Below are 24478 nucleotides of genomic sequence, written 5' to 3' on the forward strand. Positions count from 1 at the left end.
TCTGAAACGTGTTACGCAAACTTTTAATGAATTAGGAAGACAAGTTAATCTTTACTGGTGATGCATTAAAAATGCTTATTCAGCACTTCTGTGCAAATTCGTGATGTGGAGCAACATTATAACAATGACGGAGTCTTTCGTCCTCATTCGTTTTTCGTTCTTGCTGACGTTTTCTTTGACCGCACATTATCGCGATAAGAACTCGAAATCATAAACGCTCGTGTTAAATTCTTTGCCTGATATTCTCTCCTTGATATTTTCGTCGGCTCACGCGAGATGAAGATATTGACGTGTTAACGGAGCCTGGTAATTGCCGATGGGGGATTATATATAAAAAAAAAGGAACGTTAAGAGCACATACTAAACTGGCGGATTAATAATTCGTACGAGCAGTAGGAAACGCAGGAGGACGTCGTTGCGGGAAGACAGAGAGACGTTGAATAATTTCGATCTATTAATCGGCTATATTTTTGCCGGCCATTGTGGCGGACGGATTGTTTATCTTCGAACCGCCTCTCTCTCGGCTGTATCTTCGCTGATTTCGCTACGCTAACAGGTTCCACGGTCAGTCGGAGACGGCAAATTAGCCGCCGGACGGAGCGGGATTGGCAAGAGAGAGAGAGAGAGTAGAGGCAGATGCGGGATTCTTGGCAGGGTCAAACCCCCCGGCCATCTTCTGGTGCCGCTTATACCTCGCTCCGATCTCCGATCTTCTCCTCCCCGCTTCCGTTGCCGGCTGCTCCCAGTTCTCTCTCGCTCTCTCCTCTCTTCCCCGCTCCTCTCTTGGCAAAAAATCAGCGTGTGTGCGCACACAGAGAGCGATGGAATAAGAGGGCGAGGTAGATTGAGGAGGTTGAAAGGGTGGGGTTTATATACGCAGGTCGACAGGTAGGAAAGATACGGCGGCAACCGGTTCTCCCCTTTTGCACCTCCGCAGACTCCGAAGGGTACAGGTTCCCCGAACCGGTCCAGGTCGGATCGCGTGTTGCTCGCGTGGCCGGACGCAGCCGAGGATCGGCGGAAGCGTCCGAGTTCCAGCATTACACACAAATTGCGCCATTACGTGTAATGGGGCTAGAAAAAAATGGGCGGATAGATCGTGCTGGATGATGAAGCTGGGGAACTGGCCGCGGTACACCGCGCGGAAGATCGCGGGAACGAAGTCGCTTGCACGCGCGCGCGCGCGCGTTATGTTAGATTTTGCAAATCGGCTCCGAATCGCCAGTTCGAATTCAATACGATGGTAGGAAAGTTCGAGAATATTCCTTTGTACCACGTTTCTCGATTCCACGCTTGGATGTTCAGAAGCACGAAGCGATTTCGAATATCTCTCAGCGCGCGCGTACGATTGTATCCGCCATCAATCCTATCCTCTGCCCATCCTTGCAGATTACGGATCGCGTGCTTATTGATTTTAGCCGCTCGCAAAACACGCACGTGTCTCTCACACACCTGTCTGCGTGCGCGGAATTTAAAGGAAATTAGCTCGTGGAATCTCGTTTTTTTTTTTCCAGCATAATGCGAGATACGCGGCAAAGACGACGGCAGCATCTCAACGTCCGCGGCGCCTCACCATAATTTTCTGCAATATAGTGCTATATCCTCTCGTTGATGTACGTTGTAACCTATCGAATCGAGCAGGTGGCTCGGCGTGCTCCCTTATATTTTGACGATTAGTTCTGGACCCAGCTTCTTCTCGAAGGACGAACTCCGCTCGCAACACCTTTCTCTTAGTCAGGGCCGCAGTCTGTTGCTTAATTCCTCGTAAATGAGTACCGCGAAATTTTAAAAATATAAGGTGTTAAAAAAAAACCATTCAGTTAACACATTATATATTCAATTTTCGTTTTTAATATAAAAAATGTGAAACTTTTTTTTATTTTTATAAGGAGCTATAAAACTGTATAAAGTACTGCTAGAACTGTCATTATTTTTTTATATTGGTGAAGAATGACGAGCTAACTTTACAGATCTCACTTTTATGTATCCGTGAAGTTAGTATTCTTTAACATGAAACATTCTATTAATATAAAAGTAATACAGTTCCAGTAGCACTTTTAATTCTACAGTTTTTTAAATAAAAATAATAAAGAATTCCGTATTTTTTATATTAAAAAACCAATATTGAAAAAGTTGCAATCCGTAGAACTTTATTTATTTACTGTATATTTATAAATGCTAGCTTAACTTCGGATTTCTCAAATTCGAACGTTAAAGCCATTTATAGTTCGCATTAATCGTATCCCTATCGATCATCTCTTGAGCCCGCATATCAATAAAATATACCGTTCGCAATAATTAACATGCTACATCGTTGAATAATTCCGTAACTTGTTCTAAATACCAGAAAATAAAAAGTTAAAATTATACGGTTTATACAAAGAAACTCACCACGGAAAGATGTGGAGCATTAGATATCTTCAAAATGATACATACATCAAGAAGCGATTCCTTAATTATCTTCAGTAGTATATTTTTCATTATTTTTTTTTTTCTATTCGCGATATCGCACTCGTACGGAATTATTAAAATTTAAACAACACTGTTTCAAGTGTTGCTTTTAGATACATTGAGTATTTATTATATAATTTATGATCTCTTTAAAATGAATGTTGTGCGCGTATATAAGACAAGGTGATACAATAAATCAAGTGACTACACCCTAGTTGAAGTACCTCAACCTTTTTAAATTTTCTTCATAACTCCATTGTCTCTCGAATTAGCTATAATAAAAAAAAGTAATAATTGCAATCCATACAAAAAAGTCGTTAATAAAACTAATGTCCCGCAAAAGTATCTTATTTCCACAAAGATTTTACAATTGTTACGCAGAACAATGAGATCCTCGGGAGAAGATCCCGCGAGAAGATCCCGCGAGAGGAGAGTGCAAAGAAATTGAATTAAGCTAATGGATAATGAAAAAGATTCTTGTTCGCGATGTTAATCGAGAGGGAAGATCATCGGGCTGCTGTTCTTCGTGGAAAGCTTTGTATCGCCGGCTGCGTCCCTGGGGATCGAGACAGCCGGTCATCTTGGTTGCGGCGTTGGCCGCCGGGTCGACCGGACCCCGACGTCGACGGCGTAGCCTGCGCGTGCACTTGCCGCGAGGGAAAGGTGGATGGCCGCGACCTTGATGCGCGTGGTTCTCGCGTGCCCGAACCTTCACGAGCCTCCGCGAGGACGACCGAAGCGGGCACAACCGGCCGACCACGACCAACGCCTGTACACGGTTGTTAAATTATCTCTCCGCGCTCTCCCCAGTCCTCTCACTCTTTCTCTCTTCCCCTTTTGGACCGTTCCTTCGACGTCCCGTCCCTGCACCTTCCTATCCCTTTCTCTATGCGTCGCGCGCCTCATCTCCTTTTTCTTAGCTCTTCACGCACTCGCACACACGCACTCGCGCGCTCATGCATGAGATCTCACGGAAGCTGGAATGACTATCGCTACACTTGGTTCTCGAGCCCTGGCTAGTTCTACGATGGGACCGGTATCTCGACTTAACCGACCAGTCATCCGAGGCAGCCAGTGTCTCTCAACGCGTCACCAACGTGGTCCGAATATTATGAATTATGCCTGCGATTTACCCTGAAGAGATTATCCGAAAACGCAGCGGTTCTTGAGGTCCCCTCGAGTCGCTACGCTGATACAATCTACTTTCTGAAGATCTTGACACTTCCTGTGAAACCAGTATCACGTTGTATACGATGGTCGACGGATGTTTTTGCATCTTCGTGAAAAATAATATTTTTCATGCTTTAGGAAACTCGAATATCTTCCAGTTATCAGATGATTACTTTCCAAGATGTGAAAATATTAAAAGAAAAAAGTTGAAGAATTATTATATTATATACGTTTGTATTTAGCAAGAGAGAATAAAAGAATTTTTTTTAATGTCACTGAATACTTATATAAACGCGGATATATAATTTTCATAGTTAACGTCTGCTTCTGCAAATTTATTACTGAAAAATAAAGACGGCATTATGTTAATATAAGATATATCATTGTTAGATTTCTACATAAAGTCTTGAATTGTTTTGAAGTTTAAATTGTTTAACTTTTCAATGAAATGTTGCAGTTTGGTGTCATCGGTGTCTCACAGTTTCTTAATGAAATCTTCCTTCTTGAAAGATAAATGAATCTAACCAGCATAGCTCGGTTGTACTGTGGGTTGCCGGAGGCCAGGGGTTTATAAAACTTTTTTAACGCTTCGTAGGATGAGAAAGAAAATTTTTCCAATCATAAATCCTTAATCTAAGCTAGACTAAAATATATTATTCGAACGAGACATAACTTTAAAAAATTAATTTGAAATAAATAAAAATTCAGACGCTCGACTTAAATAATTCTCGACCATATTTAGAGTCGAGTGCAAAAGCACAAAAAAAATGATTGGAATTGAAGTAGTGTATCAACTATATTTTTAGAAGCAAGTATTCTGCAGAAGCGCTAGAGCAAAGGAGGCTGCAAAAACTCGCTGTCCTTGAGTTCCATCAGGACGCATATGCATTTCTGCTGTAACATAGTTTGATGTAGGATCGACATATTGATAGACTCAAGACTCAAGAAGTTTCTGAAATAGTAGCGAATATAACGTATGGTTTAAAGATACTATAAATATAATGCGTGTGGAAAATAAGAAAATACACTTTATTTCAATAATTGTTTCCCGTATTAATATTTCTTAATAATTATAAATTACTCTCAATAATTATAAATATAACTAACCATTTGTAAAATTCATTTTTATATTACAGACTAATCTCGTTTTTATAAGCGTAATAAATTATTTAACCAAAGGGCTACTCGATGACTCAGCAATTATCGCAGAAATTTCCTCGATATAACTCGATTCTCCCATAACAAGTTTTTCTTCTTCTATGCTCTTCTCCTCACTTTTGAGGTCTGTTAGAGATAATGTACCTTCCTGAGATGATGTATCTGACACTTTAAAAGATGATTTTCTTAGTAATCCTGATGCATGAAACCATATGTTATAAATTTAACACATTATAAAATAACTTACAATCGCCCTTGAGGTCATTATCATCCTCTATCTCGCTCTTCTCATAATTGAAATTTTCATCGTCACTTCCAAAATGTATATACGACAAAGTACAGACGAGCATTATAAAAAATAAGTTTGTACCAATTCCAACACAGGATGATAGAATTGGCCAATAAAACATCCAATAACGTAATCCTGATAAACGAGCATTTATTATCAGATTGGCAGAATAGAACTCTATATGCCGTGATTGAACCTCAATAAATATAATTGTCACTGGATGATTCTGAAATATTTGAAATTACATCCCGATATTAGATACCTCTTACAAAATTACAAACTTAAATTGTAGACTTAGAAAGTCTTACTAAGATTCTTACCTGATCCTCTTCAAAGTTATTAAACAATTCAAGAACAATGTCTTGCTTCTCTTCAACGTTCCCAAAAATCATCATAGGCGAAAACAGGAGAGTTGTAAGTGTATGTAACAATGTGCTACGGTAATGTAACATAGCTGATTTACACATATGGTCTACGAGATGACCATCACGGCTTCGTAATTGCGCACAAACCATGAACATACCTTGAGAGAATATTAACTTTCAATAGAACATAACATTAAAGATTTGTTCGCGTCGCATGCTCCAACATGCTCAAATGTGTTCCCCCCTGTTATATCTTCTACTCATTTCAACGAGCGTGTTAGAGTTAGTAAATGCTATAATAGGAGCATTTTAGAGCATGTGACGCGAACAAATCTTATGAATCTTATTTTAGATCATATATGTGAAAACACAGTCAAAATAGGAACTAGAAATTAAATGTCTATAACGGTCAAAGCTAGATCTTTAATGCTTAAATAATTTAATGTGAATTTTATACATATATATACATGCATATATACACATATATGTGCCTAGTATATATGCATGTACATATTTAATTTCTAGTTTGTATTGATTGAGAACATAACATTCTTACAGAATAAAATTGATAACTTTACCGAGCTCTTTGTTCGCTGTCGATTCTGGCATTTCTAGATGTAAATTCATTTTGTATGGCTGCCCTACCATCAGAAGTTGCTGCCTCTTAGTCAACTGTACATGAGCTTGCGGAAAGCTACAAATTCCTATCTTCTCGTCGCATGATCTAAATAAATATGAATTGTAAATTAACATAATTCGATTTAATTGATATCTCAATCATGCATAGACAAATATTAGATGTTATTAAATACTTTATGAATATTATAGCTATATGAAAATATGTATACTACTGTGAACTTTGCTCACTTCTTAGACTTTGATATCTTTAAAAAGTACAACCAACATGTCTAAACATGAACACTATCAACATCATACTTTCAAACTAACACAAAATGTAGAACTTACTTGAACTGCAAATGTACAGGACGCACATATGTCATGCTGGGCATATAGGAGTAGTAAAAAACTGTATAAAGAAATATAGACAGCCAGACTATTAAAACAGTGGTAACGATAACAACACCACTACGGAAAACTGTATCTTTCGCAGATTGTACACTCTGTCTGGTGGTTTTCCGAATGTTAAACCACTTCCTACCAATCTTACGTAGTAATCTCGAAATTAACATTTTGCACGATTATTTCCAAAATTGCACAGCTAGATTTACGAGTTAGGAAGACATCAATTGGATTCGATAGCCGATGTTACATAACGATGAATTAAATATTTATTTTAAATTACTAAATTCTTTCCATAATTTCACTATTACTTTAATGGCGCATTAGTCAACGTTATTTAGAATCGAAAAATTTTCAGATGGAATTGCGATAGATAAGATGAAGAGAACGAGTGGCATCGATCGTATTCAGCATCACCAGATGATAACAGGTCGAATATCTCCAAAGCAAAGTGGATATCAACAAGGTGTTTTTGCATCTCTACTCTATAATGCTCGACTGATCTGAAAGGTTATGTACAAACAAATGTAAACATGATGCGAACACTCGAACCGTATTTGCATGGTGTGATGGTGTGATTCTGTAGATGTCGAGAATTCTCATTTAGCATTCTGATTTTTTCTTTTTGAAAAGGAATAGTCTCCATAGATGGCGACAGTACTTTAGGCTCTTGATATATAGTTGCTAGCGGAAATAACGAATAAAATTGTAATATTTAGAGCTTACAAAATTGCGAAATTCAGAATTTGGGTTTGTGTCTCCTAACCACGTTGTGTCTTTGATTGATATTTTATTAATTTTTATGAATTTCTGTCTAGGTTTGCAATTAGAATTTTCGAGCATAAAGTTTTGAAAAATTTTAGAATTATTAATAAACGTGAGGATTTCAGTTGTCTCCTTTATACTTATTTAATTACATAATGTCGTCGATTTTTGTGAAAATTTAAATTATTTTATTAGATTTCTTCTCTCAGTCGGTAATAACAAATTATCGTAATTACTATAGCCGATCATTTATGTATAATCGATAATATTCCTGTCAACTTTACCGATCATAGATAATTATCGACATTTTTCGTAGTTGACAATAAGAAATTTTTCACACAATACAATTTCATATTAACTGTTAAAATAAATAAATTAATACTTCTCTGTTACATATTTGCAAAGAAAATTTTTTTTATGGAGTAAAAGGTGGTTTTAAATTTCCAAAAATATTCATCAATTTTACTTTATGTTCTAATATCGAGAACAAAGTCATAAAATTTAAATTTGCGATTTACTTTATTTCCGTTTAACGGAACATTTATCGAAATATATTCTTCCAGTGACTTTGATGAGGTTTTTCAAATATTGCATTTAAAGTTTAATTTCGGATGTATCTATCAATATTTTTAAAGCTATTTTAGAAGAAAAATAAGAATAATTAAACTAAAATTGTAGTTGTCTTTATAAAATTTTGATATTCGGTTACTCATGCATTATTTTGATTAAAAATTGGAACGGTTTGTCAAAGCCATTATCAGAACAAAAAATCCTATGTATATCTTAAATTTTAACTTTTTCACAAAGTGCGTTGCTCCACGCATTTTAACTTAAAATTTAAAATAGAATTGAACTTGTTATTGAAATTTAATATGCAGTTTTGGAACGATGTTTTCTAAATTTTTGTAATTCTAAAAGCTCTTACATTTATTTTAAAAGCTCTTATATTTATTTTAAGTTTCTCAAATGGGACTTTGAAAAAATTCTTCATTTTCTAATGTATATTTAATTTCATGCAAGGATGTAGAAAGGAATACGGAGAATGACAAGCATCTGCTTTGAAGTCAAGGACGCATTTATTTTAGAGAGTATTAGAAAGCAGCAATTGTATCTTTATTTAACTGTACATTAATAATTTAACTGTACATAAATAAAGAAAGTGACTCTATACTATTTATTACATCTATTCTGTATATTACACATCAACTAAATAATGCTATTTTTTCACACGTAAGCTATTGTTATGATACCTAATCTTTTAGATTTTCGGTAGTGTCTGGCATAATTTGTTTACCCGCTGTCCTGACATTATTAGGCGAATAATTGCGGAACAGAGCTTCCTCCTCTCGGAAATAATTACGCAATTGATCTAATTTCATACAGTATGCTTCTACAAGTAAAAATAATCAATATTAATGTACAATGTTAATAATTTTCAACAAAGTTGTTCTAATAATAAAACAAATTCTTTTATATAGTATTCAATATGTTGTAGATATCTAGATACTATTTACCGTTGAGCAAGAGTCGCCGTTGTATGTACTTACTATGAAGGTTTGCGACACAGTCCAATTCTCCATCATAGTCCTTTGGCAGACATTCGGGCGGTATATGAGAGTACAAGTCAGAGATATCACCCGAGTAAATGTGAATCTATGGAAGTGACGAAAGTTAAAGTCAACTTGTAATGTACCCATTTTTTTATTTTGGTCCGTCATATTGATTTCGTTTTTTTGAAATTGAATAGCGATTTTTCATATAAATGTTACTCTTGAAAATGATCCCAGAGAAAACTTGCTATTTTAATTTTTGTAGAGGATATATGCATTTTTTATGTTTATACTATTTTATGAATTTTTGATGAAATAGACAGATAAAGAAGGAAAATTTTTAAGAGTGTTGAATTTTTAATGAAGAATTTTATCCTTTATCTTTAAAATGAACCCAGGAAGAAGTGGTTATCTTTATTTTTGTGAAAAATATGCATTTTTGAAGGTTTAGCACATTTATATGCCACCAGGCATGAAAGAGTTAAATTAATCTGATTTCTTTGATTTTTATTAAATATATAACGACCCTGGCGCGCGAGCTTTGGCGACCTAGAGTTTTAATCTCAAAAACCTATAAACGCGCTACTACTGTAAGAAATACGTTTATAATGCAAAATGTTGCTTTAATCAATCTTGGTCACACTCGTAATGATCGCAAATCGTAAATCAACTTACTATTTCGAATAGCTTTTGCTTCATGAATGGTCTCATAAGCGCAATGACCTTGTCCATGAACCAGGGCGCGTTCACCACATAGATCGCTTTAAGCCTCAACGGCATGCCTTCTTGAACGTACTCCAAGCTTTTGCGCAGACTGTTTATCGACAATTTGATCAAGTGACCGAATTGCGTTTTAGCCATGTCCACAAGAAGTATATATCCCTCCGAACAGCCATTCGTATAAAGGCTCACGTCATAGGACATGAACAGCAGCTTGAGGGAGTCGTTGAATATGTACTGAGATGGCCGTGGATCCGCCAATCGATAAACGATTATCCAGTTACCATTTTGATCAGGCTTGGGAAGTATCGCGAATTCCCTACAACACAGATAAAAGTTAAATTTTTTAAGCATATTTTAATGTATTAAGCCGAGTATATATACACCTTCGAACGAACATCGAACGAATAGAAAAGTTCGTTGTCGTTATTTATTGCACAAATGTCGCACAAGTTTAATTGTTATATGCGAACACAGAATTTGATCAAATCATTTTTTTGGAGTCAAAGAAAGACAAAGTAAAAGATTTTTCTGGGTTATCAAAACACTTATCAGTACTGGGTGATTTGCGTCATAATTGAGTGATGTGGAAATTGTAGCGATAAAGATAAGACATCTAATGCGGTCATGTATCAAAGTAACTATTGAAAGGCATAGGTTAAGGACGAGAGTTAAAGAAGGTTAGTTAAGGACGAGATGAATCGAAAGAAAAGAGAAAAAGGCAAACAAAAATCGCTATCTATCGATGTAACATTTGTAACCATTAATCATTGCATTGAAACAAAGACACAGACAATACCTAATATGTTTTCATTAACATAAGTCGCATCGAATTGAGGAGCTCGATCCGCGTAAATAAATATTAAAAGATTTTTCCAAATAATTTCCACAATTTCTGGTATCTGCGATGTGAGAATTGTACATACGCATCGCGAAATATAACACTTCCCATTTATTTGCAAAACAAAGCTTTTCTTTCATATTTATTTATTGTAATTTATGTATTGTATAAATAAAAATAAAGATTATTTAAGAGGTGCTAATAAGTGCGTACAAGGTTTTCAGAGATTGTTGCAAATCGAGGTTGGAATCTCTGTTGTTAAACAATTCCGGGGTCGTGGCTCGCATGCTGTAGTAAACGTTCATGCATTGTCTCGTAGCCTCTATGTCGAAGTAACAACTGTGCGCGAATAACGCCAATTGTTCTTTGGGAATATTGGGAAGGCCTCGGTCATTCGCCCATTTTTGCAGACTGTCCAAAATCTCGTCCGTGATTTCTGGATATTTCTTCCGCGAGTCTTCGATTGTGTGGCCGAGTCTCATCCTATAAGAAATAATTATATATAATATAATAATTATAATAATCGTATAGTAATTGTATATAATAATCTCATTATATATTTTATTGTGCGAGTAAAAAAACTATGTATTAAAATTAATAGCCTTCTTATTAAGGGGTTATGCCATTTTTTTTTTAAATTAATTTGCGACAAAATGGCAGCTGTTCAAATTCGAAGATGCGATTCTTCTACCAAAGTTCGCTCGTTTTTTTATCAGTAAAAAAGAATACTCAACGAAAAAAAAGCCACGATTGGAGGCACTAGATTTTTTAGTATTAAAGAAACCTACCAAATTTCATTTTGATCGATGCAGCGGTTCTCGAGATATTTTAGTCACCGATTTTAAAAATGCGGTTTTGAGAAAAATGCGTTTGAAGTTTGCCAAGTGATTTTGAAAGGTTGTCTCCTAAAACATACCATAGGATCCCCCAAAAACCCCTAACAGCTAGAATCAAATCCCCTAAATTTTCCCCCAACAGTTCGGACTGTACAAAATTAAAAAAAAATATATATTCACGCAATTTACGTAAAATACCTGCTTCAAACGTTCAAACCAGCCTTTAAACTCGCATAACTTCGTCAATTTTTGTCGAATCGACTTGAAATTTACAGGGAACATTTTTGAAAGTATGTACTTTAAGAAAATATTAAAATCCAAAAATCGATTTTTTTTTTAATTTACAGGTAGGCATAACCCCTTAACGTAGACACGCGAGATAGCGAAACAAAGAAAACCCAAAGCATAAAATCAAATGGCTGAAATACGGACCATTGATTTCCCGCGTAATAGAACTTTCACCGTAAATGTAAGAACCGTCGCTTATACAGAGCTGATATGTAATTTCGCTTGAGTGACGTCACAATAATTACACTAAATGTCTCTAATAATCACTCTAAATCTGAATCAGTGGATAGTTACTAATTACCCAGTGGCATACTTGGCACTGATAATCAGCGAAGTTCAACTAAAAAAGAAAGAATGTTTGAGCATTGTATAACTAAAATACTGATATTTGCACGTTTATTTCAATATTCATTGAATTTAAACACTAAAACAAGATTAATTAAATCACATAATAAAGATTAGGTAGGTTAGGAATCTCACATTTAATTCACTGATTATTAGTGGCATACTTGGCACTAATATCAGTGATTATTCACTGATTCAGATTTAGAGAGTTTAGAGAGTATTGGTACACTGATTTAATGTGTGTAAAAATTAAATGCAAATATTGAAAATTATAAAATACAGATTTTATTTAACAGCACAATGAAATGTATTAAAAATTTCATGGTTTTCATGGCTGTATAATCCGTTTTTATATATTTATTAAACATACATTTTTACGTTAACTTGTGCATAACGACTTTAAAGCCCATTCTACAATTGCGTAAGTGTAGTTGTAAATAGTTGTAGTTGTTAGAATTGATCAATCACTGTCGAATACAAGAAGAATATTCAATTGTGATTGGTCAATTCTTATAACTACAATCACTTACAACTACGCTTACGTAATTGTAGAATAGGTTTAACGTGCACCATTTCGCATTACTAATAGACATACATGCAATCTATATGATTACGTATTAATAGCGTTGTACTGACTGATGTACTTATATGAGATTATGATGAGGTTACAAGAAGTGAGAGGTTGTCAATACCCGGCCTTTACTCTAAAGAATAAAAATATTAGAAATAGTATTATTTTGTCTGAACGCACATGTTCACAGTCCCCCATTACCTTTTCTTACATATATGTAATGATGACACTGTTGGACTAAAACGGATTATATAAATAGAAATTTGATGAATGAAACTCTAAAAGAACACAAATACAAGATAATTTTATCCGTTGAATAAAATGACATATACACACTTTTATAATTTTAATTCTATGTTACACATTCAACATTTAATTCTACACATCAGTTACAATTTGACATTTTTAATACCTGAAAAGATCAAGAAACGTCGTCGATTATTTTTAAAATCGGTTTTTTCTCCACAATTGATTAATCGCACGATATTCGTCGCCGCACAGAATCTATTTTTTTTTATTTATTAACAAAGATATTGTAACACTTTTGATAACACTTAAGAAACGTATTTTTCTATAGTATTCTTTTATTCTAATGTACACTATTCTAAATTTAAAATTATACTTAACGTATTTATATACGTAAAAATATATTTAAAAATCTTCGTTTTGTTTAAACATAATATATATATTGTGTTGTAATTAAACAGTGAATTGCACTCGACAGAAATACATTCACAGAGTATTCGTTCAGCGATTGAACATAATGCGACTACAGTGTACTTCGCACTCGCGTTGACGATTATTGCAATGATCCGCGCATGATAAGAAAATACCACCGCTTATATATATAGGGTGTCCCGACCTTTTCTGCCAATCATTTTCGTGTAGATAGAGCGGACTAAACTGAGTCGAAAAATCCTCTACCATTTTGCAATTTTCGCAATAGTTAACAAGATATTAATTACTACAAACATTATTCTTAAATATTGTTAATAAATAATTTTTTACTCAAATACTATCAATTTTACAGAAAAACTGCAAGAGAAGAAAATTATTAATTTTCTTCTCATAAAGTTCTGAGAATTTTTTCAGAATTTTTTATCAACTTTTTAGTACTGCATTTTCTTATTTTTACCAACATGAGAAAATACGGTATTAAAAAATCCTGAAAAAATTCCGCTCTATCTACACAAAAGTGATTGGCAAAAAAAGTCGGGATACCCTGTATATGTTGTATTGGAACTAGTTACGACGTTATGTAATGAAGAAGTAAATGCAAATAACATATAAAAAAAGTGGTCATCATCAAACAAAAGCGGCTGTCATAAAGAAGAATCTTAGAGACAGTATGACAATATACAAAAATAATAGTGATGTAATTCCTTTAATTAAACTCGAGCTGGATTATTCCACCTTTCTGTAAACTTCAATTCATTGTCTTACTCTTTTACTCAAGGTTGAATAGTAACTAGGGCTACGTTTAAACTTCCTCTCTGAGGAAAATTTTACTCGAAATATATAGTACACGTAATGTATACTATAGCATATAAAGTAAAATCTTCCTCGGAGAGGAAGTTTTGGAACGTAGCCAAAGAAAATTTTTTTATGGAGTAAAAGGTGGTTTTAAATTTCCAGAAATATTCATCTATTTTACTTTATGTTCTAATATCAAGAACTAAGCCATAAAATTAAATTTTCGATTTACTTTATTTCGGTTTAACGGAACATTTATCGAAATATATTCTTCCAATAACTTTGATGAGGTTTTTCAAATATTGTATTTAAAGTTTAATTTCAGATGTATATCTATCAATATTTTTTAAAGCTATTTTAGAAGAAAAATAAGAATAATTAAACTAAAATTGTAGTTGTCTTTATAAAATTTTGATATTCGGTTACTCATGCATTATTTTGATTAAAAAATGGAACGGTTTGTCAAAGCCATTATCAGAACAAAAAAATCTTATGTATATCTTAAATTTTAACTTTTTCACAAAGTGCATTGCTCCACGCATTTATTAAAATTCAAGATAGAATTGAACTTGTTATTAAAAATTAATATGCAGTTTGGAACGATGTTTCCTAAATTTCTGTAATTCTAAAAGCTCGTATATTTATTTTAAAAGCTCTTATATTTATTTTAAGTTTCACAAATGAGACCTTGAAAAAAATCTTCATTTTCTAATGTATATTTAATTTCATGCAAGGATGTAGAAAGGAATACGAAGAATGAGAAGCATCTGCTTTAAAGTCAAGGACGCATTTATTTTAGAGAGAATTAGAAAGCAGCAATCGTTACGCAATTGTATCTTTATTTAACTGTACATTAATAATTTAACTGTACATAAATAAAGAAAGTGACTCTATAGTACTTGTTACATCTGTATATTACACATCAACTATCTAATGTTATTTTTTTTACACGTAGGCTTTTGTGACGATACCTAATCTTTTAGATTTTCGGTAATATCTGACATAATTTATTTACTCGCTGTCCTGACGTTATTAGGCGAATAATTGTGGAACAGAGCTTCCTCCTCCCGGAAATAATTACGCAATTGATCTAATTTCATACAGTATGCTTCTGCAAATAAAAATAATCAATATTAATGTACAATGTTTATAATTTTCAACAAAGTTGTTCTAATGATAAAACAATTTCTTTTATATAGTCTTCAACATGTGTAGATATCTTGATACTATTTACCATTGTGCAAGAATTGCGGTTGTATGTACTTACTATGAAGGTTTGCGACACAGTCCAATTCTCCACCATAGTCCTTTGGCAGACATTCGGGCGGTATAAGAGGATACAAGTCGGAGATATCACCCGAGTAAATGCGAATCTGCGGAAGTGACGAAAGTTAAAGTCAACTTATAATCCACCGAGCCGGCGTTTCCCCACCATGTATGCTTTTTCTACATGCCTCTGATTAGGTTCACCGACGAATTATTATTAATAGCATCTTGTCAATAATAAATATCATGTTATTATAAATATTATATTATTAATCATTATTATTAATTTTGTTAAAAAGGGTAACAATTTTACGCTCCAAAGTATATATATATTATTAACGACGACGTTTCTATCTATTATTTCAAAGATTAAAAAATAGCACCACAGACGCAATTGTTTAACCCTTTTCGGCCCTGATTTTTTTCTATAATAATTAGCATCTAATTCATATTTTACTAGAAATATTTAGGGTCCCTGATTATGAATCAATAATCAAAATTTTTAAATTAAAATGGCGGATCTAATACGGCGGATGAGCGCGAGCATGGTGTAGCTAAAGTACTGTAATATGAGTATTCGCGTCCGCAATTTTTAGTTCTTTCCTCACTTGCTCCTTTCCTCAATCACACTTGCTCTCTCTCCATTTCGCCGCTGAACTGAAAAGATTGAAGAGAGAAGGTTGAAGCGAGAATAAAGAGTAGGGAAGGGACTAAAAATGGCGGATACGAATACCTACATTCTAGTGGTCTATTGTAGCAGATAGCGCACTGATCTGCTATACTAGAGATCCAGGGTTTGGTCCCCGGCAGAACCGAAAATTTTTGTACGCTCGTAGCTCCTCTCGGAAGACAATAGCAAACCACCGAGTAGTATACTTGCCCAGGAAACCTCCCTACCAAAAATTGCCGTTCGGAATCGGCATTTAAGCTGTAGGTCCCCATATATGTATATTATATATGATCAGCCCAAATAGTCACAAGTCTGCAAAAAGCAGATTTTTTTTATGTCTGCTACACACTATGCCAACAAAATAACAACAGAATTGTTATAGAATTAGATGTATGTACATAATACTGTTGACAGACTGCTAGAAAAAATGTAACAGAATCTGCAAGCAGAAATAAATGACAGACTGGAGAAAGAAACAGAACAGATTTGTGGTGGTATTATATATCTGATATTGTCTACAGAAACCAAGCAGATCCTGTCGACATCACCTAACACTAGACTATCAGCAGAAATGACGCAGATCCTACTCTGACACAATTTGACAGCAGATTGTTGACAGAAACGCAACAAATTCTGAGACCATCTGTCGACAAACAATTATCAGTTTTTGTCGATAATCAGTTATCAATTTTTGTCGACAATTTGCTGTCAGGTATCAGAACAGGATCTCCATCGTTTTTTCTGACCATCTAGCGTCAGATAATGTTAGCAGAATCTGCTCAGTTTCTGCCAACAATTTGCCTTCACATTATGTCGACAGGCGATGTTAACAGAACACAAATCTAATGCGGACGCAGTTGATTGCAGATTGCCATTATTTTCTGTTCGAACCTTCTGATAGTCTATTTTGCTATCTAGGAGTGTACCCGCACAGGTATATGAGAGAGAGGCGCCTACACGCTGTGAGCGTATAGCACTTGAAGAAGAAAAACAATAGGGCGGATTAAAACGTAAAATTTTTTATTTAAATAAGATTTGTACTCCGTAAATAAAATCGTAATTAGAGATTTTAAAAACCTTTGAAATATATATAAAATTCATTAAAATCTAAGAAAATTTTTTTATTTTGACCCGGCATATTGATTTCATTTGTTTGAAATTAAATAGCGATTTTTCTTATAAATGTAAATATTGAAAATCATCCCAGAGAAAACTCGATATTTTAATTTTTGTAGAAGATACATGCATTTTTTATTTTTATCTTATTTTATAAATTTTTGATGAACTAGGCAGATAAAGGAGGAAAACTCTTAAGAGTGTTGATTTTTTAATGAAGAATTTTATCCCTTATCTTTAAAATGAACCCAGGAAAAAGGTGTTATCTTTATTTTTGTGAAAAATATGAATTTTTAAAGGTTTATCATATTTATGTGCCTCCAGGCACGTAAGAGTTAAATTATCTAATTTCTTCGATTTTTTTATTAAATATATAGTGCCCCTGGTACGCGCGCTTTGGCGACCTAGACTTTTAATCTCAAAAACCTATAAACGCGCTACTATTGTAAAAAATACATTTCTAATGCAAAATGTTGCTTTAATAAATCTTGGTCACACTCGTACTGATCACGAATCGTAAATCAACTTACTATTTCGAAAAACTCTCGCTTCATGAATGGTCTCATAAGCGCCATGACCTTATCTATGATCCAGGTCGCGTTCACCACGTAGATCCCTTTAAGCCTCAACGGTATGCCTTCTTGAGCGTATTCTAAGGCTTTGCGAAGACTGTTTACCGACAATTTGATCAAGTGACCGAATTGCGTTTTAGCTATGTCCACAATAAATACATATCCCTCCGAATAACCATTCGTATAAAGGCTCGCGTCACAGGACATGAATAGTAGCTTGAGGAAGTTGTTGAATATGTACTGAGATGGCCGTGGATCCGCCAATCGATGAACGATTATCCAGTTACCATTTTCATCATGCTTGGGAAGTATCGCGAATTCCCTACAACACAGATAAAAGTTAAACTTTTTGAGCATACTTTAATGTATTAAGCCGAGTATATATATATACACCTACGAACGAACATCGAACGAATAGAAAAGTTCGTTGTCGTTATTTATTGCACAAATGTCGCACAAGTTTAATTATTATATGCGAACACTGAATCTGATCAAATCATTTTTTTGGAATTAAAGAAAGACAAAATAAAAGATTTTTCTCGGTTATTAAGACGCTTATCATTACTAGGTGGGTTGCGTCATAATTGAGCGATGTGGAGATTGTAACGACAAGGATATCTAATGCGGTCATGTACCAAAGTAACTATTGGAAGACATAGTCAAAGGACGAGACGAACCAAAAGAAAAGAGAAAAAGGCAAACAAAAATCGCTCTCCATCCATGTAACATTTGTAACAATTAATCATTGCATTGAAGCAAAGACACAGACGATACCTAATATGTTTTCATTATAAGTCGCATCGAATTGAGGAACTCGATCCACGTAAATGAATATTAAAAGTTTTTTTCTAATAATTTCCGCAATTTCTGGTATCTGGGATGTGTGAATTGTACAAACGCAACGTGAAAGCTAACACTTCCCATTTATTTGCAAAACAAAGCTTTTCTTTCATGTTTATTTATTGTTTAAATGAATAAATATTATTTAAGAGGTGCTAATAAGTGCGTACAAGGTTTTCAGAGACTGTTCCAAATCGAGGTTGGAATCTCTATTGTTAAATATTTTCGGGCTCGTATGCTGTAGTAAACGTTCATGCGTCGTCTCGTGGCCTCTATGTCGAAGTAACAACTGTGCGCGAATAATGCCAATTGTTCTTTGGGAATATTGGGAAGACCTCGGTCATTCGCCCATTTTTGCAGACTGTCCAAAATCTCGTCCGTGATTCCTGGATATTTCTTCCGCGAGTCTTCGATTGTGTGGCCGAGTCTCATCCTATAAGATATCGTATTATAATATAATTATATATAATATAATAATTGTATATAATAATCTCATTATATATTTTATTGCACGAGTAAGAAAACTATCTATTAAAATTAATAGTCTTCTTATTAACATAGACACGCGAGATAGCAAAACAAAGAAAACCCAAAGCGTAAAGTCAAATGGCTGAAATACGGACTATTGGTTTCCCGCCTAATAGAACTTTCAGCGCAAATATAAGAATCATCTCTTATAAATAGGTGATATGTAATTTCGCTTGAGTGACGTCACAACAATTACTATCGCGCAATCTCGATGTTTGAATCAGAACTAAGATTATTTCTGGCACTCAGTTTTGTATTTAAAAAGCACCCATCAAACGAGAATAGATTTTGAAATGGATTCAGATTTTCAGAAATACGGATTCATGAATGTTAAAATGACATCTTTTCAATCCTGAATGCATTTTTATTCATTTATAGGAATTGCATAAAACAAATGTCTATTACTTCTCAATCTTGAATGCATTTGTATTCAATTATAGGAATGGCATGGCAGTATATTTCTATGCTTTTCAATCTAAAAATAATATTATAGTATTTTGTGTGCATCGTCAGTACTGCTTAATTTAAAATTCTGAGTAACAAATGCAATTTTTCAATCCAGTTGAATCTAAAAATAATACCAATCGTTTCCGTGCATTGTGAATACTGTTAAGTTCAAAATTTTTAATAGGAAATGCAGGTTTTTAATTCAACTGAATAAAAAAATGTTTTTCTTTTAATGGCCCATTTTTTAAAATTTGATTTTTAAAAAATGGACCATGAATGCTATTCAATTAAAAATTGTGAGAAAGTCCAATGTTTCATTAAAAAATGCATCATGAATGCTACTTTATTCAGAATTAAGAATAAGAAATTTTTTGTTTTAATTCAACTGAGTTTAAAAAAAGTTGTACCGTAAAAATACATCATGGATTCTACTTCATTTAACACTTAAAAGAGACATAAAAAGAACCACGTAAATATGTGCAATAAATGTTACATATGTGTATTCCTTATTTTTAATTAATAAATTAATTACTTTTATGTTTATTTTATATTAATACGTTTCCTTCATTATACAGCTGGCGTAATTTTGTATAAAAATTTTAAAATAATAACTATAATAGTATTTCATGTGATTACTACTTTAATTTATTTAAACTTCTACATATATAAAAATTTTTTGTATGGAATCCAATCCATTTTTATGGATTTAAAATACAGATTCGGATTAATTGAAAATTTTCAATCCATTTTCGTTTGCTGGGCATGACATTGTAGAGTACTGAATTTAGCATTAAAATATTCAGCATTAAGAAATTAAGGCCCGTATTCAGAATGCGTTTTTATGATGTTAGCGCATGTATTTATCATGTAGTTAACATTACGTATACTATAGAATTTCAGATATAAAAATGCATATTTATTGATAAAAGCGTGTTCTGAATACGGGCCTAAAATTGTTATTTGCATAATTTATAACTGGGAAAGTGGGAGATTAAACTGTGAACATTGTTATCAAAACATTGAAAACATAAATTTATTTTTTATCGAAGAATTTTCTGAACTGATACACGTGGTGCAATAAATTGACATGAAACAAACACTAGTACAGAAAATTCACTGATAAAGAATAGATCTTATATAATGATATTTATTTTATAACTCGGTTGACCGCTGTACGTACCAGTGCATATTAAGTCCATTGTACACTGATTTAATCTGTGTAAAAATAAAATGCAAATATTAAAAATTATAAAATACAGATTTTACTTAACAGCACACACAATAAAATGTATTAAAAATTTCATGGTTTTAATCCATTTTTATATTTTTATTAAACACTCATTTTTACATTTACTTGTGCATAACAGCTTTAATGTGCACCAGTGCGGACTGTTAATAGACATATATGTAATCTATGATTACATATAATAGCGTTGTCCTGACTGATGTACTTATATGCGATTATGACGGATACAAAAAGTGAGAGATTATCACTATCCGACCTTTACTCTAAAGAATAAAAATATGAGAAATATAGTATCATTTTGTTTGCACATACATGTTCACAGTCCCCCATTACCTTTTCTTACATATAATATATATAATGATGACACTTTTGAACTAAAACGGATTATATATAAATAGAAATTTGATGAATGAAACGCTAAAAGAACACAAATACAATGTATTTTTATCCGTTGAATAAAATGACTTTAATATACTTTTATGATTTTAATTCTACATACACATTCAACATTTAATTCTACATCAGTTACAATTTGACATTTTTAATACCTGAAAAGATCAAGAAACGTCGTCGATTATTCTTAAAATCGGGTTTTTTTCCACAATTGATTAATCGTACGATATTCGTCGCCGCACAGAATTTATTTTTTTTTATTTATTTATTAACAATGTGATTTTAACACTTTTGATAACACTCAAGAAACGTATTTTTCTGCAGTTATCTTTTATTCTAATGTACACTATTCTAAATTTAAAAATATACTTAACGTATTTATATACGTAAAAATATATTTAAAAATCTTCGTTTTTTTTTTTAAAGATAATATATATATATTGTGTTGTAATTAAACAGTAAATTGCACTTGACAGAAATACATTCACATAGTATACGTTCGGCGATTGATCATACTGCGACTACAGTGTACTTCGCACTCGCGTTGACGATTATTGCAATGATCCACGCATGATAAAAAAGTACCACCGCTTATATATATATATGTTGTATTGGAACTAGTTGCGATGTTATGTAATGAAGAAGTAAATGTAAATAACATATAAAAAAAGTGGTCATCATCAAAAGCGGCTGTCATAAAGAAGAATCTTAGAGACAGTATGACAATATACAAAAATAATAGTGATGTAATTCCTTTAATTAAACTCGAGCTGGATTATTCCACCTTTCTGTAAACTTCAGTTCACTGTCTTACTCTCTTATGCTCAATTTTTTCACCTCTAGATAACTTTATCTAAGAGATATCTCCCAGAATACAATGGGGATATCTCCTGGATAAGATTATCCGCAACTTATCTGGAAGTGAAGAAATCGGGCATTACTCTCTTATGTTCTTAGTCTTTTACTCAGGGTTTGGTAGTAACTAGGGCTACGTTCCAAAACTTCCTCTCTGAGGAAGATTTTACTTTATATGCTATAGTATACATTACGTGTACTACATATTTCGAGTAAAATACATAGTTTAATACATATTTGCAAAGAAAATTTTTTTTATGGAGTAAAAGGTGGTTTTAAATTTCCAGAGATATTCATCTATTTTACTTTATGTTCTATTATCGAGAACTAAGCCATAAAATTAAATTTGCGATTTACTTTATTTCGGTTTAACGGAACATTTATCGAAATATATTCTTTCAGTGACTTTGATGAGGTTTTTCAAATATTTTATTTAAAGTTTAATTTTGGATGTATCTATCAATATTTTTAAAGCTATTTTAGAAGAAAAATAAGAATAATTAAACTAAAATTGTAGTTGTCTTTATAAAATTTTGATATTCGGTTACTCATGCATTAGTTTGATTAAAAATTGGAATGGTTTGTCAAAGCCATTATCAGAACAAAATATCTTATATATATCTTAAATTTTAACTTTCTCACAAAGTGCGTTGCTCCACGCATTTTAACTTAAAATTCAAGATAGAATTGAATTTGTTATTGAAAATTAATATGCAGTTTGGAACGATGTTTCCTAAATTTTTGTAATTCTAAAAGCTCGTATATTTATTTTAAAAGCTCTTATATTTATTTTAAGTTTCTCAAATGAGACCTTGAAAAAAATCTTCATTTTCTAATGTATATTTAATTTCATACAAGGATGTAGAAAGGAATACGAAGAATGAGAAGCATCTGCTTTACAGTCAAGGACGCATTTATTTTAGAAAGAATTAGAAAGCAGCAATCGTTACGCAATTGTATCTTTATTTAACTGTACATTAATAATTTAACTGTACATAAATAAAGAAAGTGACTCTATAGTACTTGTTACATCTGTATATTACACATCAACTATCTAATGTTATTTTTTTTACACGTAGGCTTTTGTGACGATACCTAATCTTTTAGATTTTCGGTAATATCTGACATAATTTATTTACTCGCTGTCCTGACGTTATTAGGCGAATAATTGTGGAACAGAGCTTCCTCCTCCCGGAAATAATTACGCAATTGATCTAATTTCATACAGTATGCTTCTGCAAAAAAATAATCAATATTAATGTACAATGTTAATAATTTTCAATAAAGTTGTTCTAATGATAAAACAATTTTTTTTATATAGTCTTCAACATGTTGTAGATATCTTGATACTATATTTACCATTGTGCAAGAATTGCCGTTGTATGTACTTACTATGAAGGTTTGCGACACAGTCCAATTCTCCACCATAGTCCTTTGGCAGACATTCGGGCGGTATAAGAGGATACAAGTCGGAGATATCACCCGAGTAAATGCGAATCTGCGGAAGTGACGAAAGTTAAAGTCAACTTGTAATTTACTGAGCCGGCGTAACCGCGCGCCGGATGCATGAAACCCGAAATGTCAATGTATTTTTTTAATGTCAATTAGACGCAAAAATACATATTCACGGTGTATACATATTACCGCATATTATATGAATCTGAGTGTTTTCGATTTGTACAATTCCGGTTCGAGTTTAATCAAGGCTAAGTTACGAATTTTTTATTTTTAAAATATAATTTTTAATCTAATTGAAATTGACAGTCACAAAAAAAAAGAACCTACTAATTATTCTCTCTCCCTTTTTTCTCCACCATATATGCTTTTTTTACATGCCTCTGATTAGGTTCACCGACGAAATATTATTAATAGCATCTTGTCAATAATAAATATAATGTTATTATAAATATTATATTATTAATCATTGTTATTAATTTTGTTAAAAAGGATAACAATTTCACGCTCTAAAGTATATGTATATTATTAACGACGACGTTCCTATCTATTATTTCAAAGATTAAAAAATAGCACCACAGACGCAATTGTTTAACCTTTTCGGGCCTGATTTTTTTCTATAATAATTAGCATCTAATTCATATTTTACTAAAGATATTTAGGGTCCCTGATTATCAGAAATCAAAATTTTAAAATTAAAAATGGCGGATCTAATACGGCGGATGAGCGCGAGCGTGGTGTAGCTAAAGTACTGTAATATGAGTATTCGCGTCCGCAATTTTTAATCCTTTCCTCACTCTCTTGCTCCCTTTCCATTCCGCCGCTGAGCTGAAAAGATTTAAGAGAGAAGAGAGAAGGTTGAAGCGAGGATAAAGAGTAGGGAAAGGACTAAAAATGGTGGATACGAATACCTACATTCTAGTGATCTTATGTAGCAGGTAGCACTGATCTGCTATACTAGAGATCCAGGGTTCGGTCTCAGGCAGAACCAAAAATTTTTGTACGCTCGTAGCTCCTCTCCGAAGACACTGGCAAACTACCGAGTAATATACTTGCCCAGGAAACGTCCCTACCAAAAATTGCCGTTCAGAATCGGCATTTAAACTGTATGTCCCCACTGCGTATACGATCAGCCGAAATAGCCAAGTGTGCAGAAAGCAGATTTTTTAAATGTGTGCTACACAATATGCCAACAAAATAACAACAGAATTGTTATAGAATTAGATGTATGTACATAATACTGTTGAC

At 33.2% G+C, this 24478-nt stretch overlaps 2 protein-coding genes and 1 pseudogene across 3 annotated transcripts; all 3 read right to left on the minus strand.

The window, feature by feature from the left end:
* Positions 1–4764: 4764 nt before the first annotated feature.
* On the minus strand, positions 4765–6993 carry Seipin (lipid droplet biogenesis associated protein seipin). 2 transcript variants are annotated; one of them, XM_018505284.1, is made up of 6 exons: positions 6765–6993; positions 6400–6652; positions 6012–6157; positions 5389–5591; positions 5027–5294; positions 4787–4947 (listed from the first exon to the last, which is right to left on the minus strand). In XM_018505284.1, the coding sequence occupies exons 2-6, from the start codon at positions 6621–6623 to the stop codon at positions 4787–4789; spliced, it is 1002 nt and encodes a 333-aa protein (XP_018360786.1). In that variant the 5' UTR covers positions 6624–6652; positions 6765–6993. The 2 variants fall into 2 exon arrangements, with proteins under 2 accessions (XP_018360785.1, XP_018360786.1); XM_018505283.1 differs by having other exon boundaries at positions 4765–4947; positions 6400–6993.
* Positions 6994–8424: 1431 nt separating this feature from the next.
* LOC108759718 (alpha-tocopherol transfer protein-like) lies at positions 8425–12910 on the minus strand. The gene is made up of 5 exons (XM_018505286.1): positions 12782–12910; positions 10543–10812; positions 9444–9807; positions 8766–8871; positions 8425–8608 (listed from the first exon to the last, which is right to left on the minus strand). The coding sequence occupies exons 2-5, from the start codon at positions 10809–10811 to the stop codon at positions 8469–8471; spliced, it is 879 nt and encodes a 292-aa protein (XP_018360788.1). The 5' UTR covers position 10812; positions 12782–12910; the 3' UTR covers positions 8425–8468.
* Positions 12911–14673: 1763 nt separating this feature from the next.
* LOC108759724 (clavesin-2-like) lies at positions 14674–21244 on the minus strand (annotated as a pseudogene).
* Positions 21245–24478: the final 3234 nt, after the last annotated feature.

Source organism: Trachymyrmex cornetzi, unplaced genomic scaffold (genome assembly GCF_001594075.2).
Source record: "Trachymyrmex cornetzi isolate Tcor2-1 unplaced genomic scaffold, Tcor1.1 scaffold204, whole genome shotgun sequence".
In the NCBI taxonomy this organism is placed as follows: domain Eukaryota; kingdom Metazoa; phylum Arthropoda; class Insecta; order Hymenoptera; family Formicidae; genus Trachymyrmex; species Trachymyrmex cornetzi.

What these genes read in the sequence shown, in the direction of transcription:
- Seipin (XM_018505283.1), bottom strand. Translation starts at nt 6,623, where the DNA reads ATGTTAATTTCGAGATTACTACGTAAGATTGGTAGGAAGTGGTTTAAC. An exon ending in CCTGTACATTTGCAGTTCAA is followed by an intron (nt 6,158 to 6,399) that starts GTAAGTTCTACA and finishes ATATTTATTTAG; the next exon opens with ATCATGCGACGAGAAGATAG. An exon ending in GACAGCGAACAAAGAGCTCG is followed by an intron (nt 5,592 to 6,011) that starts GTAAAGTTATCA and finishes TATTCTCTCAAG; the next exon opens with GTATGTTCATGGTTTGTGCG.
- LOC108759718 (XM_018505286.1), bottom strand. Translation starts at nt 10,811, where the DNA reads ATGAGACTCGGCCACACAATCGAAGACTCGCGGAAGAAATATCCAGAA. An exon ending in CAACAATCTCTGAAAACCTT is followed by an intron (nt 9,808 to 10,542) that starts GTACGCACTTAT and finishes TCTGTGTTGTAG; the next exon opens with GGAATTCGCGATACTTCCCA. An exon ending in CTGTGTCGCAAACCTTCATA is followed by an intron (nt 8,609 to 8,765) that starts GTAAGTACATAC and finishes TTTTACTTGTAG; the next exon opens with AAGCATACTGTATGAAATTA.